At 55.7% G+C, this 16039-nt stretch overlaps 1 protein-coding gene across 1 annotated transcript; it reads right to left on the bottom strand.

Moving 5' to 3' along the window:
* Positions 1 to 813: 813 nt before the first annotated feature.
* DUSP14 (dual specificity phosphatase 14) lies at positions 814 to 13204 on the bottom strand. The gene is made up of 3 exons (XM_030462648.1): positions 13024 to 13204; positions 4342 to 4438; positions 814 to 2934 (listed from the first exon to the last, which is right to left on the bottom strand). The coding sequence occupies exon 3, from the start codon at positions 2823 to 2825 to the stop codon at positions 2229 to 2231; it is 597 nt and encodes a 198-aa protein (XP_030318508.1). The 5' UTR covers positions 2826 to 2934; positions 4342 to 4438; positions 13024 to 13204; the 3' UTR covers positions 814 to 2228.
* Between the last annotated feature and the right edge of the window lie 2835 nt (positions 13205 to 16039).

Genomic DNA, 16039 nt, shown 5'->3' with positions numbered 1-16039 from the left:
CAGGAAAAGTTTTGAGTGGATGCCCTTGCACAGATGAGGAATTTGCAGTAGCTCATCTCACAGTGGTGTCTCCAAGCACAGGTTTGGCCTTAATCCAGTCTGTTGGACTTGTGGCCAAGCTTGTGATTTCCAGGGATTCGGACCTCACTCTTTTGCTTGTGTGCCACCAATCCCCCCCAAGGAGTGTTCTTGGATCCAAGTGGAAGTCTCTGAACTTCTGCAGCAGCCTTCACTGACTTTGCTGGACCTCTCCCAGGAGCCTGGAAATGGCAGGGCCCTGTTTCATTCCCCTGGTGAGTGACTTGAAGCCTGGTAAAACGCTTGCCTCTGCAGTAAATTTGAAACCTGACTTATGGGTTGGAACTGACCAAAGCCTCTCACCTGGGCTGTAATTCCAGCCAGGTCTGGTGTTGCTCTGACATGGAGGAGGCCACGTGCTCAGTTTTGTGTCAGTGATAACTGTATTTCAGCCCCAGTGGCTTTTAGCTTGGGGAAACCAGAAACCGAGGTGTGCAGCAATCCTCCCAGCCTGGGGAAAGCCTGGTCCTGAACACCTCAGCTAGGGCTTGGGGAGAAAAACAATTTGAAATACCCAATGTAATTGCCTGGCTTTTGTGATGAGGATCAGGAACTGCAGGACTGTGAACTGATGAGCCAAATGAGGGGAACAGATCACAGGACTTCTCTCAAGGCTGAGGTCCAGATTTGCTTAAAGCCACTGCTCATATCACACCACCTTCTCATTGTTACCTGAGATACATTAGGACAGTTCTGAACAGAAACCAACACATGTTCTTCTTTAATCTTTATTGATTTTTTTTTTTTTACAAGTATAGAATCTCATTTAAATCAGATAGCTATCTGACATCCAGCAATCTGCCTACTCCTCCTTCAGAGATGCAACAGAGGAGGACACGAATGTCTCACGGAGGACTTGCCCTGCTGTCCTGGTGGGCCAGGTACAATCCAACAAAACCAATCCCTGCCCCACGGGGAGGGGACCAGTGGGCAGGAGGCAGCAGCAATGCCAGGGCAAGGCTTCTCCCACCTCTCAGGTTGGAATCGTTCTTGTCACAGGCAGAACAAGGCAAAGCCTCCTCTGGAAAACCATCCTTGTCCGGGAGGTGGGACGGATCGCCGGTTGTGCAGAGTAATTCTAGATTGCAACATAACCTTGAGGACATCAGAAAGTGACTGAGAAATGGGCTAAGGCAGATCACAACCATACTTGGAGCTAAGTAATGGAGCGGTTTTGCCTACTTTCCACTGACTGGGTGACTGACTCTGAGCTAACACAGCCCAGCCCCTTTGGCAGGTGGCCACGCACAGACAGGTTCCTGAAGGTTTCTTTGGGTGTCAGTGCAGGGAGGGTTAACCTCTCCTGTCTGTCTTGAGCCACGTTTGGACAAGATCTCTGTTTACTTTCCACCCACAAAACACACCAGCATTTTTCAGGTACTGTAAGTGTATTCCAGGACTACTGCCCTGGCATGGAATGAGTGGAAAAAAAAAAAAAAGATCTCATATTTATTTAATCTGAATATTTCAAATTTTATTTTACTTGTGGCCGACACAGACTGACTTCACTCTTTTTTTTTTTTGTTCGTTTTTCCATTGTGTTTTGTGTTTTTTTTTTTTTTTACTTTTAATACAGATTAAGAGCTGACTAAAGATCTCAAACACTATATACTGAGAGTCACTACAGATGTTAAAGAAAACACCAGCACTAGCACCCCAACCCTGCACACCTGCCTTCCTGGCTCTTGGAAAAACCCACTGCCAGGGAGAAGGGCCTTGCTGGCTCTGTGCTAGTGCTGCTCCCTAGCCACTACAGGATTTTGCAAGGAAGCAAACAAGCTATTAACAAAACATCCAGGCTACCGCATCACAAAGCGCGCTTTGTTCATTAACTCTGCCAAACGCCTCTTGGGCCTTTCCTTGTAGGGTACTAATAAATTGACTAAAAAAGGGAAGGAGGCCTTATGGAAAGGAATAAACTTAGAAGGAGACCTCGTTCTGCTAAATCAGAGAAGTGCGGATGGGGGGATCCCTGTAGAGAGAAACGCTTTGAAGGGAATCGTTGGCCTTGCGGGTGAGGTGAGAATTAGTTGAGGTTCTGCTGTATGGTAAAGAACCAAAGTTGGCTGTAGAAGGAGAAGGGAATGTCCCCAGTCTGGTCGACTCAGAACAGCGTGTCCCTTCCGTTGTGCTTCCCATCTGCAGTCACATTAAATTCCCCAGTAAGGCATCAGGGGTCTCCTCTCTCTCTCGTAAAGGTCTGGGATGATGCCATACGGTGTCTGTACCATTTTAACCGTCGTCTTCCCAAAGAGCTTCCTCTCGTAGTCTATCAGTTGCCTCCAGAAGCCCACGTTGGGGCGTATAATGGGGCGCCTGGATTTGACCCAGTTGTACGCCTCGAAGAGGGAGACCTTGTGGTACTTCATCAGGTAGGCGATGCAGAGGGTGGCCGACCTGCTGACGCCGGCGGCGCAATGGACCAAGGTGGCGCCGTGCTTCCGCGCCACGCTGTTGATCTTGTCGGCGACGCTGTCGAAGTAGAGGGAGATGGGGGCGTTGGGCATGTCGGCCAAAGGCACTTTCACGTACTCAAACTGGGGCCAGTTAAAGTTGGGGATCTCGATGGTGGCGTTGATGACGCAGGTGACCCCCCGGGAGAGGAGCAGGTGCCGGTTGGAAGCGACGCTGCCCCGGCTCAGGTAGAGGGAGGGGGTGATTTGGGCGATGCCCCCCAGGGTGCTTTCGGAAAGCATTCGTGGAGCCATCAGAGTCCTCGGTAAGGAGTTGTGGCTTCTGGAGGTCATGGAGGAGCTTGGCACTCACACTTCCATTATGGGAAGAGACTCAACGGGATCTTCAGCCAAGGGAAGGATTGTTTGGGCTGGTGGTGCGAGAGCTTCTTCCGCTAAGTCACTGCAAAACACAAGCAAGGCCACGTGAGCAGGGCAGCTGCCCACTGAGCCCCTCTCTCCGCAAGAGAAGAGGAAAACCCAACTCGCCCTGCCATGGCTTGGGCAACGTCCTGCTGGCAAACCTCCCCGCTGTGAGGTGGTTCTGGGTTTGCACACTGCTTATTACCGCCAGGCATTGCCTGGACAGAGATTAACAGGGGAAAAAAAAAAAAATCTCCCAGCCTAATTAGCTCCAATTACTTGTCAAGGGTTTGGGCAGCCTACCTGTGGGCCTGGATAGCATTTCACCTGGATTAGCACGTGGGAGATTAGCTACACCCTTTGAATGCTTAAAAGCAGCAACTTCACAACTGGCTGGAGTTCAGCGGGTTGGTGAGAACCAGCTGACAGGGGCTGGGTGAGGCCAGATCACCCTGCCCTCTCCCCAGTGCCACCCTTCTCCTTTTTTAGGCATATGAAGGGCCCCGCCAAAGTACATGAACAGAGAAAAGTTGCTCATTAGAAAAGGCAGTGAGTCATGTCCATCCAGATCAGCTCTCACCAAGGCTGGGCAAGTGTGGAAAGAGTGACCTGGTTATGTCAGAAGCTGAGAGTAAAACCAAAGCAGAGGCTGGGACAAGGGAGGCTCTTTTCCTGCCACCTTCATGACTGACTCATGCTTTGGAGAAAAACACGCTCTGCAAAGGCTTGGGCTCGCCTGCCTGAGCCCTGCCTCCCTGCCTGCCTCTGTTGTGGTCCCCAGGAAGGATCCCTGCTTTAAATTCCCTACTCCCCTTCCCCAAAGCCAGTGGGGAAGCCACAAGCGAGGGCATGAACCTCAGAGCATTAATAATTTGCAAGTCCCTGTTAGTTGTGCACTCTTCAGCCAGAGATGGGCCATGGGAGAGGCTCCAGTTGTCTTGGGCTGGGGAATCCCACTGAAATGTCACCAGGCTTCACGTGGAGGGGACCTGGGAGTGGTCAACACCTTGGGCACACCCACTGGGCAAGAGGGTGTCTGTCTCTCTAGTCCTTGAGGGGCTGAGAGACCCCAGCTGTGGCTTCCCCAGCCCTGACATGACTGTGCAGCCATCCATCTGCATACCACGCTCTGGGAAACACCGACAGGTCTCAGCAGCAGCTGGCTACACTGCCAGTGGATTTTTGGCATGGCTTTGTGGTAACTTAATGAGCATCACACCATCTCCTCTGTGGCTTGTTCCCTGCTGGCAGCTCCTTGAACAGCTCTTCACACCCCAACACAGGGAGTGAGGGTTCAACTTCCCCTGCAGACACCCCCGTGGCAGTCACCCCACTGGAGCAGCAGTGGAAGGCAGTTTTCCAAAGGAATGAGGAAGTCTTTTGAGCAGGGGAAACCCCCTGCTCTCCAATAGCTGTTGTTGACAAGGCAAAGGATTCAGGAACTTACGGTAGGTACCAAACTGCTGCTGCAAACCACGGGTGGAGACGGGGATGCTGCGGGCGGCTGGAGAGGAGATGTCTCACAGAGTGTGTCCAGTGGTGTGCTGGGGAGAGAAGAGAGCCTGGGGTTACTGGGAGCTGTGCTGGACCCCAAAGGGATGCCAAGCAGCTCCATCCACTGGAGTATCTTTAAGCCACCCAATTCAGGTGTTGTCCAAGGACTTGGGAGGGGGGGACCACCATTTCCCTGCCTTCCCAGAGGCCATGAGAAGGTATTAACTGCCAAGAGTGTAATGTCACCAATTGCTGCCAACACAGCAGGCAAAACCAGGATAGGCCCCGAGAAATCTGAGGCTGGCACAAAAGCCAAACCTCAAAAAAAGATATTAATATTTTAAGTAATAAATTTGCTCTAATGTCTCCTTTAGCATCTGATAAGATGCTCACCTAGTCCCAGGCAGCTGGTGCTTTTGAGAGCATTGCTAGAATTACAAACATTAAGAGACAGAGCTGGTGCTGCATATGCAGTGTCCTGCTCCTGGAAAGCAGGGGATGGTGACAGCATGCCAGCATCCCATCCCCTTCTTTTATTCCTCCAGAAAGAACCCAAGTCTCCAGAGTGCAGGTGAAGCAGCTGCCTGCAGGGAAGCACTGCCGGACTAGCACTTCCCCAAGCCAGCCCAGAGCATGGCAGAGCCTCCCTCACCCTCCTGCATCCCATCTGATGGCCACCTCTGGCACAGCAGGGGTTGTTCCCACGGAGCAGTGACCCCAATCCCTGTCACACTGCCTCCTGACATCTGCTTGGGGTCAGGCACACTCCCTGTGTCCTCACTGCAGCCGCTGCACCTCAGCTCCAGCTGCTCCCCAAGTGGAGTGGGCGCATTCCTGGGGTGCTTTGGGAAGGGCTTTGCTGCTTTCCATAACGTGGTTCCTCTTTGCAGGCAGCAACTTATCCCGACATTTGCATGTGACAGGCTGGGCTGGCTCTGCAAACTGCACTGCTGAGGGGCCTGGGCCACGCCAGCAGCCCCTGGTGGGACAGACGGACAGACAAATGTCCTCCTGCCACGGGCCACACCGCCTGCCCAGGAGGAGCGGAGGAGCAGCCTGAGGCAGGCGCCCGTCCGCCATCAGGGAAGGGGTGGCTGCGGGGTGCCCGCCATCCCGTGTCCCAGCTGCACCCTGCTCCCGGGGGCTGCAAATGGCTGACACTGGGCAGCACGGCCACATGGAACCAGGAAGGCTCTTGCCTGAAAAGAGTTAACGTTCTGGAGAGGATTTTGTGGTGTGAGGGACGAGGCTGCTGTGCTCCATCCCGCGCTCCATCCCAGGCGGCCCCCAGGAAGCTGAGGGGAAATGGCGGGAAGGTGCGGGCAGCCCTGCCTGCGTCTGGCAGCTCTGACAGCGGGGATGGCACCGGCTGTGACATACTGTGACAACGCCTCGGTCCTCCTGCCCACACCCACCGAGCTGAGAGCTGAAAAAATGAAAAACCTGGAAAATCAAAGAGGCTTCATCTGCCTGGCATGGCAGGAGCTGCCCCTGGGCCTGCAGGCGTGAGGCCCGGGCTGTCCCCAGAGCTGCCCCCTCCTGTCACCTCCTGCCCGGCCCCAGACAGCTCTGGACAAAGCCTTGCCTCAGGTCTGCTGCTTTTCTCCATTTGCCTTTCCTAACACACCTGCTCCGACCCACCCTGGCCCTGCTGTAACCCAACACTGCTGCTCTTTGTTCCCAACATGGCCCCGCGGCTGAGAGAGAAGAGTGAAAAGCCTCTGCCCGGCCCTTCTTGTATGCAGAAACGAAAAAAAAAAAGAGAAAAATGGCTGCAGATCAAATTATCTTTGTCATCGGTGGTGTCTGCAAGGGACAGTGGCAGAAGGGGTCAGCACCATGGCATGGAGAGAGCTGCTGGGTGCAGTCCTGCTCTGCCCCCACCAAGATGGGGAGAGCCACAGAGACACAGCCACCCTGCACCATCACACAACGGAAAAAAGAACCCCACACGTCTCCTCCTGTTTCTTCTCAGCATTTCCAAGCAGTTGCACAGGCTGGGGTGGTCACACAAGACTCAAGTCGGTGTCTCCAGGGCACTGGAGCCTGTCTCAGGGGACTGCTCACTGTGTCACCCAGCAGAGAGGCTGTGGGTGCTCCCTGATGTGGGTGCCACCTTCGAGAGGAGAGGAGAGGTGGCTGTGCTTCCCTGAAAAGGGCAGAAATTCCCTTTGGCAGCAACCAGGTGTTCCTGCTACCCAATTGTTTGCTGAGCTGACCCCTGCTAATGGATTAATTAACCTTGTAACAGCTGTGACCCACAGTAAACCTTGTTCTGGACTCTGCTTTGGTCTTCCCCATGGACAGAGCTCTGATGGGGAGGTCTGGGAGAGCCCCCAGGTTGCAGGGGTCCCTGGCCCTGCTGACACAGAGGTGGGACTCTCCTCAGCAGGTTGGTGGGTTCTGCCATTTCTCTCATTTGCATAATTAGAGGTGGGGGAACCAAGTGGTTAATTACAGCCTGGAGATTCTTCTGGTCTTCAAAGCCTCCAGCTCCTTTCTACCCAGCTTCTGGCCAGCGCTGTCCATGGATGCGAGTTCTCCAGCAGCCCCTGGCTCCCTGCAGACCCCCAGGTAAGCACCACGGGCTGGTACTGGGCTGGTTCTGGGCACTGTGTGGGTTCCTGAGGCTGAGCTATGCTGCTCATCTGTGGTCAGGTTTGTTGGAAAATGAGGCAGGAGCTTTGTCTGTGGTAGCTGCTCCCATGGAGGAGGGTGATGTGTAACTTTGCAGGTCTGGGCAGTCTGACCCTGGGTCATATCCCCCTGGTTGGGTTTCCTGGCATCAGAGGGGCTCCTCTTAGGGTTTCAAGAGCAACACGACAATGACTTATGTATGAGTGGTCCAGCCCCTTGGAAAGGTTGCTGCTGGCAATGTTTAGGGCTTTGTTCTTCTAAATATTGTGATAGGTGGAGTTTGTTTCTCTTGCTTTCATTCTCAGGAACACAGTCCTGCTAACAAAGGCTGAAATTCCCACTGGAAAGTGTTCCTAGACCTTCTAAGAAAGGCTTGACAACACCTCTGAAAGGCCAAGGCAAACAGTTAAATATGCTGTGATCTCTAGGACAGGAGGGGACAGCCTTATTTGTTGGTCTATAGGCAATGAGTTGGTGAAGTTTGAGCTTCTGGTTTCTTCTGGTGCTGCTGGGTCATTGTCTCTGATTTGGGAGTTTCTTTTTATTTTTTAAGCTCCTCTAGCTTGAGCATACAGCCTGTGACTTGTTCATGAGGGCCTTGAGTAAGACTTGCAGTTGGTGTTGGGTGGTGTGTCACTAAGATGGTGACATGGCTGGTACCTGCCAGGGAGGAGAGCATCTCCCAGGCTCTTTTTCCCTTGGACCATAGGAAATGGGGACATCTGGTCCTGCTGTGGCTTTGCTGCTGCCCTTGGGTGCCCCTGGCAGGGCCTGAGAGGTACCTGGCAGATTGAGTGCATGGAGAGAACCAGGGGAGTCAAGAGCTCCACTGTGCTGAGAGAGCAAAGCTCCCAGAGCCCCTGGTTTTATTCCCAAAGTATCGTTTGGGATTCGAAGCAGGTTTGTGGGCTGGGTGTGTGAAATGTCAGTACTGAAGCCAGCCTTCCCCCCCTCCCCAGGAGAGGAAAAGTTATTCATTGTAGAGATGACAAACGCTCTGTAACGCTGCAGTAAAGAGAAGAGTCAATATTGCAGGTGTTGAACGAAGGAGCCTGCTCAGGGCTCTTCCTAGCCAGGCTGAACAGCAAATTGCTTCAGAAATGGTCTCGGGGAACAGCATTTCAAAGAGATTTCAGCAGGGAGCACAAACTGCAGCCATTCAGCCATTCTCAGGGTCAGGTCTTGCTCACGCTGATCCAAGGGAGTTTGCTTGAGTGGGCTCGAGGCCCTCGGCAGCCTCTGCCTCCTGGGTGTCACAGCAGCTCAGTGCTTGCTCTGCTGGAGCCTTTGCTTTCCTGCCTTGGGTTGGGGTGGACATGCTCCTGAAGCTGTGACAGTGTGTGTGTGTGTGTGTGGTTCAGAGCCACCACCACATCCCCGTGACGAGAGGGACGAGTGGTTGGGATTTGAAGCGGAAAAGAAGAAAGAGGGAAGCAGGAGGGGATGGTGGGGTGATTCAGGCTGTGACCAAACCCCTGATTGATTCCTGCGTTACCCTCTCACTGGAGCACAGGATGGAAGCTGTCAGATGTTAAATCAAGATAATAATCTGTTTACCCAAAGCTCTGAGCTGGCCTGGCTGCTGGTACAGCACACGGCACAACTGGGTCTCCGGCGCTTGCAAGCACACACTGGTACTTCCCAAAGATTTCCTGGTGTGTTTTGGGCAGGGCTCCCCCCCTTTGTGTGAGAAATCCCCAGGCTATGGCTGCAAAACATCCTCAGTTTATCCGTGCTCAAGGACCCAAATCAAACATGTGTAGTCCACACACTCTCCAGTCCATACACAGCCTCACTCCCCCGGGTGCAGCACTGCCTCCTCCACACCCCTGGAATTCAGGCTGCTCCCATGACCCCAGCCAGGGCTGCAGGGCTGACAAACCCTAATTAATTACCTGTCCCAGCCTGCTGTGACAGGGTGCCTTTGGAGGGGTGACAGCAGGTGCTCCTGTATCACTGCCTGTGTCCCTTCCCCGGGCACCAGCAGCACAGCTGCTGCTCTGGGAGGGCTGGGATAAGGCCAGGGCTTCACACATCTCCCCCACTGCCTCCCACAGCAGCAGCCTGGGTGCTGAGGCTTTTGGAAGGGTCTATCCAAGGATGCTACTTGTCTCCCAGGCAGGGGAAGCAGCTCTGCTGATGCTTTTTCCTGCCACTACTTCCTCGTCAGAGCCTGCCCACGGGCACACAACCCACTCCCTGCCACACAGCCACCCCCACTCCTTGCTGCTGTGGAGAGGGAAGAGGCAGAGATCCTTTCTCTCTCCTCAACAGCTGGATCTTGCCAGCAGAACCTCTGGCTGTGGGACAGCACCCAACTGGCATGCAGGGTCATAGGGAGACAGGGAGCAAGCACAGGTGCAACCTCCAGCATGCTGGTATTTATAAACTCCAGCCTGATAAAGCTGCTCCAGGGACAAGCTTCCCTCAGCAACCAGCAAGAGGATTTTATGTAAGAAAAACAAGACCATCTTTCTTTTTAAAGCAGGGGCTGCTGGTTTGGAGCTGCTCTGCCTGGCAGTTGCAGCAGGGGCACAGGGCTCACCTCTGGGGCCACAGGACAAGCCAGCAGTGTGGCCATCCATGCCTTAATTAACATCTCTGCTTGGGTGCTTGAAGGGCTCTTAAAAAAAAAAAAAACAATACCAGAATTAAGCCTGAGGAGGAGACACGAATGGGATCCCACAGTTGTGTATTTCTTCCAAGCAGCAGGGGTGGCTTTGGACCCTAAGAGGAGATACTGTCTCCTCTGAAGTGTCACAGCTTATTTCAGTGCCAGCTGATGGGATCTGGCTTCCAGGTGGAGTTTAGTAAAGCTCCCCAGCTCCCAGTGTCCCAGTGCCTGTGTGACCCTGGGGGGATGAGGATGAGGATGGAGAGGAGCCTGGGGCATGCTCAGGGAGCTGCAAGATGGAGCCTTGTTTTTCCTGGGGATGTGCCCTGTGCAGTCAGAGCTGGCAGGAGGGATTCACTCTCTTCCTTATTAGTTGAGCAAAACACAGGGACCTGGTGTGCTTGCTAGTGTGTGACCCTGCTGGGACCAGGGCTGCCTGACTGGCACTTCAGGGCTCACCCAGGTCAGTGCAGTCTCCTGCTAACGTGGCAGAGCTGGGGGACCCACTGAAAACCCAGAAAATAAAAGGCAAATTCACTGCAATGTGCCCTGGGAACTGTCTGGTGTTTCTGTCCTGGCACTCGGACCTTTCCCAGGGCTCCTGCTAACTTGTTCATGTTCTGAATGCAGCCCCACTGCTCGGGGGGGGTCTCAAGGTAAAGGAACCCCCAGACTTCCCAAGGCCAAGCAGCCTTTTGGCATGGGGCAGGAAAAGCAAGAAAGCAGGAAGGGAATGGACAGGTTGGAGTGCCTGGCCACCTGCAGCAGCTACAAGGAATGAGGTCACCTTCTGAGCACATCAGTGGGGTTGCTTAGGGTAACAGGAAGGGAGCCCAATTTTAATCAATTAGTTGGAAATGAAGTTTACGTGCAGCACCAAATGCTTCCCGTGTAAACAGCACCGGGCCAGCACCCCTGGAATCCCAGCACCCAGCTCTGTCTGCTCAAGCCTTGGTGAAATTGTGGTTTGCTCTGAGCAAAGTCAGGTTTCCTTTGAGAACCAGGAGCCCTGCCCCTGTGAGCTGCTGATCAACCTCCCCCCAGGGGTGAGGGACCTGCAGCCACCCCCCAGGCATGTGAGGGGGATGCTGACAGAGGGAAAATGAAGTCTCATCAGTCCAGGTATCCCAAACTGCAGGGCTGGAGTGAGTGTGGCAGCACCTGTTGAGCCTTCCTGCTGGGAAACAAATCTGCCTGGTTTGGTTTTTATTTTTTAATGCTTTGGGGTTTTGTTTGGTTTTGGTTTTGTTTGTTTTTTTAAAGTGTGGGAGTAGCTGTGTGAGAGCAGCCCCCAAGCTGGGTGCTGGCACCAGGGAGTGCTCTGCAGCCACCACCACTGAGGCAGCCACCCTGGCACCCCATGCCCTGGGAAGGGCAGGCAAATGTGTTTGCCTTCCAGTTCCAGGCTTTATTCCCAAGCAGCTGGGATGCTGGAGCTGCTGTTGCCAGAGATTCCTTAGCTCTTTCCAAATGCCAGAGCCCTGTCTGCTGGACATTTGCACCATGCTTTCTCGGTGTGTCTCTTTATAAAGCAATAAATTGAATTACCTGGAAGGGTTGGACCAGATGATCCTTGGAGTCCCATCCAACCTGACAATCTATGGTTCTATGGTTCTATGATTCTATGATATCAGCATGCATCTGGGGAGCATTCTGTAGCTGGGAAGGGGGTGGGAGAAGCCCCCATGCTGGGTTTGAGGCATTGCTCCCCGACAAGGCAGGTCCTGCAGTGGCAGCAGGAAGCCTGGAAGGCTTCACTGGTGAACAGCCTCAGGTAGATGGCTCTTCTGAGGCCAGGCTCTGGTGAGCAGGAGCAAAGCTGCTCCTGGTACTTGCTGTCTTGCCCAGGTGCCTTTTCCCCTCTCCACATTCCTGACTTCTGCCTGGATGCCCAGATGTGCCACGTGGCTGGTTCTCTGGGACAAAGCTGGTACCAACTCTCAAAACAGAGCTCTCTGCCTGAGACTTTCTCATGTAGGCTGCTGCATCTCTTTCTTCCCTCCCGTAATGTCTGGTTTCCACAGCACTGTCCCCCACACCCTGTACATTTCTAGCACTAGAGGAGCATGAGCTCTCTGCCTTTCCAGCTCGGAGATCCCAGCTGGGATCAGGTACTGAATGAAAGCCACATAAATTTCAGTGTTGCCTTGACCAGAGCCTGGAGCAGATCCTGCAGAGCAGGGAGGGTTTGGATGAAATCCCTGAGATTTCACTTGTGTTCCTGGAGGAAGGATGGGATGTGCGTGTCCCATCCCAGACCCAGGCGAGCCCTCGGGAGCGGGAAGGACAGGCAGAACTGCACGTTCACACCTTCTAGGCATAAATCGATTAAAACCTGCTGCATTACTGCTCACCTCCTGACGTTCAGCAGGGCTGCGTTAGCCAAGTCATGGCAGCAGATCTCTGTCGGTGGGAAACGGCATGCTCTTGTTTTTCATTGCTCGGGAACCAGTGTCCCAGCCCCCGGGAAGGTGGCACGAACTGAGGAGGATGGGGAGAGGCCCGGGGGAGGAATCCTTTCCCTGCCAGAGCAGGGACAGCTGATCCAAAGTATCGTAAGGGAAAACAGCGTTTTGTCCCTGCTAATCCCCTCCACCATTCCTGTGGCAGGGGCATGAGGGATAAACTGAACTTGCAAGAGGATATTAGGACATCTGTCAGTCCTCAAGAGCTCCGGAATAAAAGACTCATTTAGTGCCCAGTCGAACAGGTTATGATCCTGCCCATCTCCCTCCAGCCAAACGCCGCTCGCTGCTGCCCGGTGCCGCTCACAGCAGCCACGCTCCGGACCTGCCTCAAGGGCCGCGCACACACACACACAGAACCGGTCCGGCTTCGAGGTGCCGGGGTTTGCCGGCACCGAGGTGCCCCGCAGAACCGGGGGAGGGAAGATCCAGGGATCCGCTCCGGCCCCGCGGCGTGGGCTGAGGCTCGTTTCCACGTCGAGGAAACACCCGGGCTGTGACTCCAACCAGCCGGGCTCGGGCTTTAACCACTCGCCACCGGCTTTCTGCCTTCTCCCGGCTCCTTCGGGTCTGCACCGTCCCGCCGCAGCCCGCTCCCTGCCTGCACACAGGGACTCTGCCCGGTCCCCAAGGCCCCCGGGGACTGCCCGGTCCCCAACGGCACCGCCCGAGCTCCAGGGGCAGCCCCGAGGCACCGCTGGGGAAGGGAGGAAGGGGGGGAGGGAACCGGTGGTCGCCCTCCCCGAGCCGGAGCTGCCCTGCCCGCCGCAGAAGGGCACTATAAGGCAGATCGAGTAGGGCGAGCTGTAAATAATCCCGAATCCGCGGGGAGAGCCGGCAGCCCCCGGTACCCCGCAGCACCGCCGGCCCCGCGCTCCCTCCCCGGCCGAGGCCCGGCCCGATCCCGCTCCGCTCCTACCATGGTTCCTCGGCGGATCCTCCGCGCTCCCGGGCGGGCAGCGGTGGGGCAGGAGTTTTTATCGGGCGGCAGCCGGGCTCCGTCTCCGGGGCTGCCACCTGACCGCGGCGCTGCCGGGGCCGCCCTCCGCCCGCCGAGCCGCGGTTACCAGGCTACGGCGGAGCCCGGCCCGCCCGGTTCTGCCCCCGGGCGGAGGCTGCTGGCGCCCGGCCCAGCCTTAAAGGCGCCGCTGCCCGAGGGACACACGGGGGACCGGGGGTGGAAGGGGCTTGAGGAGGGGGCGGCTGAACCGGCCTCGGCCCGCGCCCTCTCGCCCTGTGTCCCCGGGGGGATGTGGAGGGGTCCCTGTGAGGCTGGGGGACAAGTGAGAGTCCCTGTGGGGACATGATGGGGTTCCTGTGGGGCTGGGGACAAATGGGGGACTCTAGAGATGGGGGAAAGCGAGGGACTGGGGACAAGTGATGGTTCCTGTGAGGACAGAAGAGGGTCCCTGTGGGGATGTGTCAGGGTCCCCCTGGAGACGGGAATGTGCTCGGTGGGTGCCCGGTGGGGAGGGAGACCACCCTAGGAGAGAGGGCTGAGCCTGTTTTTTATGGAATCAGGACATCCCTGAGCCACAGCCGAAGCAGGGTGTCCTTGGGGGCTCCTCCTGGGTGCCATGCTGGGTGCCAGGAATGTCCCTTGCTTGTGGCAGGGTGGGCTGGGGTCCCCATGGAGGGATGGAGTGGGAAGGAGGATTTACACTGCAAAGGGGAGAGGTTGGCTTCGGCTGGAAACCGTCGGGCTAAGGTGGAAGGGTCTGGTGGCTCCTGCTGTGGCAGGGATGGGACTCGGTTGCCTGGACCTGGGGAAGAGGAGGGAGGAGGAGGAGGAGGAGGGGGGCAGCCTCAACTTTAACCCCTCGCCTGCCAGAGCGAAGCGTTTAACCACCACCCCCCTCCCAACCCTCTTTTGTTCGGTTTCTGGTTTTGTTGTTGCACGTTCAGACCGAAATAGCAAAAATCCCTGCTAGGAAGCTTCTCCTGCCCCGAGCCCTCTGGCTTGTATCTCCCTTCAGCAGGTTTCATGACTCAGCAGCCCAGATGGAGCCATCCCTCACAGCCCTCAGCACCAAATCTGTTTATTGCTCCAGAGGCTGTTTTTCCAAGAGCCTCGCTGCTTTGTAACAGCCAGCGCTCTTCCTTAAAACCCTGCCTCTCCAGCGAGGGCTCTCGTCACACTCAGCGCGGGGGTGGGCGAGGAACAAAAATAGACAAATTAAGAAAACCTCAAAAGGCCAAAAGAATGAAAATGGAAGGATTTCGGCTCTGTAAGCTCAAGGTTTGCTTTGCCTATGAGTTGCAATCAGCTCTGCTCTCCTCTGCTCCCTTCCTCGGAGCTGCACCATCTCGAAGGCAGAGCTGAACCCCCGAGCAGGCTCAAGTCTGGCAAGAAGCTGAGACAGAGCTGAACCTCGGGGGGGTTCCCCGGGAGCTGGGGTCCAGGGACCGTGCCCTGGGCTGGGGACCGGGAGCCCTCGCAGTGCCTCCTAGGGTGGTGTCAGTCACCAGCAGTGTGATGGGTTTTGGGGTGGCAGCCTCAGCGACCTGTGGGGTTCCCTCCCAAGGACCTAAACCCCTCATTTCTCCTCCATTTGAACATCAATGAGTGAGAAACAGGCTCTTGGACAGCCCTGCCTGCTGGTCCCAGGCGGTTCTCAACTACTCTGGTTCTTAACAACTCCAGAGGGATGTTTTTGGAACTTGTGCATTTAACCTTCACCCTGCCGGGAGCTCTGGGTGTTTTTAACGTGGGTTAGAGGATGCAGAGGGAAACTTGGGAGGCCTTTGGCCCAAGGATGCAGCTAATACAGTGGGTACCAGAGCTAGAAGGAAATGTCAGCTCCTCCCCGGTAAAGGGTTTGCTTGCGGGTGGCTGGGAGCAAGAACGAGGAGTGGGGACACTGGGTGGGCAGGCTGCTGCACAAGGGCTGCTGTCCCCCACCCCTCCTGCAAAGAGCCATCTCGGTCCAAAAGCAGGGACAGGTGGGACCGAGAAGGTTTGGTCTTGAGCACAGGGGAGGTGTCAGGCAGCGACGGCTTTCTCGGACACCTTCTGCCCCTCCTGCCTGGTGTGGGGAGCCGATGAGGGATCCCCTGCCCCAGCCCTGTGCCCCTCAGGCCCTGCCCAAGCTGTGTGGGGCAGCAGCAATCTGGTGTGGCAGACAATATGTTGTGGGCAGGTTTCCCCCCTCCCCATAGGAACCTGTGCATCTTTAGGATGAGACATGAAGACCATGGTGGGGCAGAGATGCTTGAGACAGAAGCATCCCCTCTCAACAGTGGTGCTGGAGGTGCACAGCCCAGCCCTGCCTGGATGAGCAAGGTGCTGGGCACATTCCCGAAGGGTGGGTCTGGCCAGCAGGCCATCAGCCGGTCATTAAGGCTATTAGCTTAATCACCAGGGTGTTTTCCTGCCACGCTCTGTGATCAGCAGCCGTGGGGTCAGGCCAGCCGAGTGGGGAGCAGGCAGCTGCTTTCCACACGCGTGGCACAGGCGTGCAGGGCTCAGCCTCCATCCATCCCTCCTCTCCAGTTTCCATGGTTACGCCAGAGTTTACTCGTCCCTGCCTTCCACCGCCTGCACGGGCCTGATGCAAAAAATGGTCCCTGAGTGATGCAAAAAGCTCAGGGACGTGAGACCTCCTGGGTCCAGGACAACTGCATCCTGGGGTGGTCAAACCACAGAGAAACGGGCGCAGATCGTCCTGATCTCAGCCAAAAGGCACCTTGGTGGAGTTTGGGAGAGCTCTGCTCTGGTTTTGGGGTTCTGCCTACTCCTCACCTCCCTGACAGCAGCAGGGACCCCGGGGGAGGCAGCGAGTGACCTCCCAGGGATAAACCCAGCCACGGAGCCATCAGCCACCTCTTGTTCAATGTGAGGTGACAGAAGGGAGCAGAGATCCCTGAGCAGGCTCTGGGGCTGTGGCTCCTTAATGGGGAAAAACAAAACCTGTGCTTTAGGTCCCTGGGTGTGA

This window comes from Calypte anna, chromosome 19 (genome assembly GCF_003957555.1).
Source record: "Calypte anna isolate BGI_N300 chromosome 19, bCalAnn1_v1.p, whole genome shotgun sequence".
NCBI lineage: Eukaryota > Metazoa > Chordata > Aves > Apodiformes > Trochilidae > Calypte > Calypte anna.
The sequence above is the reverse complement of the archived record's forward strand: the minus strand, read 5'-3'. Positions and strand labels throughout refer to the sequence as shown.

Excerpts from the sequence above, each read along its gene's own strand:
- DUSP14 (XM_030462648.1), bottom strand. The coding sequence starts at position 2,825 with ATGACCTCCAGAAGCCACAACTCCTTACCGAGGACTCTGATGGCTCCA.